General features: G+C 38.3%; 1 protein-coding gene across 1 annotated transcript in view; it reads left to right on the forward strand.

The window, feature by feature from the left end:
• The window catches only part of DNAJC21 (DnaJ (Hsp40) homolog, subfamily C, member 21), a 57,414-nt gene that overhangs the window by 24,246 nt on the left and 31,004 nt on the right, over positions 1-2,164 (forward strand). Inside the window, exons 8-9 of the mRNA XM_006875383.1 lie at positions 1,207-1,365; positions 1,905-1,947. Of these exons, the coding sequence (XP_006875445.1) occupies positions 1,207-1,365; positions 1,905-1,947 (202 nt within the window). The remainder of the gene's footprint in view (positions 1-1,206; positions 1,366-1,904; positions 1,948-2,164) is intronic.

The raw sequence follows: 2,164 nt of genomic DNA on the forward strand, positions 1-2,164 counted from the left end.
TTCTCATCCATAGTGACCATATGTACAACAGAACGAAGCACTACCCAGTCCTGTGCCATCCTCATAATTGCTGCTATGCTTGAGCCCATTGCTGCTGCCACGGTGCCAGTCTATTGTGTTGGGGATCTCCCTCTTTCCTGACCCTTCACTTTACCAAACATGATATTCTGCTCCAGGAACTGATCCCTCCTGATAACGTGTCCGAAGTAAGAGAGACTAAGTCTATCTTGGCTTCTAAGGAGCATTGTGGTTGTACTTCTTACCAACACAGGTTTGTTCTGGCATTTCATGTACCTGTAATATTTTTCTCCAACATCATTACTCAATCGCACCAATTCTTCTACAGTCTTCCTTACTCATTGTACAACTTTCACATGCATATGAAGCTACTGAGAATACCCTGGTTTGGGTCAGGCATCACTTAGTCTTCAAACTGCTGACATCTTTGCTCTTGAACACCTTAAATAGGTCTTGTGCAGCAGATTTGCGTATGAATGCAGTGAAATAGACATTGTTGAGTGTTAGACACAAAGAAAGAGAGATTTGACAGAACTCACATGTTTGGTGATCAGGAGAGGCAGCTGTTGATAAAAGCAAATTATTCTTGTGCTTCAAGCCCTCACACCACCACCTCCCAATCCATGGGGTATTTTAGAGTTAGAAATGTTTAACTGACAGTTTCCCCAGATCTCTGAAAGCCCCAGCACTCCTGGATGGTAAGGACTCAGGAAGCACTTAGTGATTAAAAAGATACAGTGGAGAAGGCCTGCAAAGGACTGGAAAATAAAAGTAACAGATAACTTGGCCCCCCCAAAAAGGGAAGAAAATCATAGATAAAAGGAAGGAGGAATACTGGGATTTGGGAAGAGCAATCGAGGTCATAGGCTCCCGGTGTATCTAATGTCTGAGAAATCCTGATTGTGTTGTTTTCTCTTTTTGATGTTGCTTCTTGTTGTTAAAGTGCTATTGAGTTGGTCCTGACTCATAATGACCCTGTATAGAGTTCCTGAGGCTATTAATCTTTGAGGGAGCAGAAAGCCTCATCTTTTTCATTGGAGTGGCTGGTGGGCTCAAACTGCTGACCTCGTGGTTTATAGTCCATTGCTTATCCTTCAACGCCACCACGTTTAGTTAATGGTAAAATGTTGATGTTGACTTAATCATCCAAGATGGAGGAACACATCTTGTTTGCAATTGCTCTTGCAGCATGAAGAATCATGAAAAATCAAAGAAGCATCGTGAAATGGTCGCCTTATTAAAACAACAGTTGGAAGAGGAGGAAGAGAAATTTTCAGGATCTCCAACTGATGAAAATACATTGAATGCCAGTTCTGAGGAGGAAGTGGAAGATTCACCAAAACAAAAGTATACATTAAATGCTACTGTCTATAATTATCTTACTTAGCAATTGCAGATAAGTGCTGATTTATCCCAAGGAAATTATTCTGTTACACTCATATTTTTCAGTTAGTATTTGCTCATTAAGGGATTAATGTTTAACTGGATATAGCTAATTTTTACAGCATATGTGATCATTGATCTGCTTGTGAAAGGTCGTTGCTGTGAACACCCCACGGAGCAGTTCTGCTCTACACATGTGCTGTTACCAGAAGTTGGGATTGACTTGATGGCAGCTGATAGCAGCAGCAGCAGCTCTATTATGATTTCATTAAAAGCAGCTCTATAGCCAGGCACTTACTCACCAGCTAATTGCTATCAATTTCATTTGAGCCATTGTTATAATTTCTTAATGTTAATATTTTTCGTTTCCTTTTAATGCTTTATGATGTTAAATGTTCTTAATAGTTTACTGCTTAATTTACTGTTGTAATATTGTCTTCTTTTTACTTAATGAATCTGTACACAGTCAACTGTCTGACATTTTCATTTATATTTACCCTTAGGCTGTCTAAAAAACAGAAGAAAAAGAAACAGAAACCAGTAGAGGTAATGTTGAAACACTTTCTTCATGAAATAGCCACTGTGATGTAGCATGTGCCCAGAAGGGCTGACTTTCCTTAATTTATTCTGATTGTAAAGTTGATAAAAAAAGAATTAAAAAGAATGTTCCCTTGTTTGTAACTAACTTGTTGAATTATCAATGTGTTTAAAAATAATTGTTTGAATTAATTGAATGACTATATATGTATATCTATATCTATCT

This window comes from Chrysochloris asiatica, unplaced genomic scaffold (genome assembly GCF_000296735.1).
Source record: "Chrysochloris asiatica unplaced genomic scaffold, ChrAsi1.0 scaffold00324, whole genome shotgun sequence".
NCBI lineage: Eukaryota > Metazoa > Chordata > Mammalia > Afrosoricida > Chrysochloridae > Chrysochloris > Chrysochloris asiatica.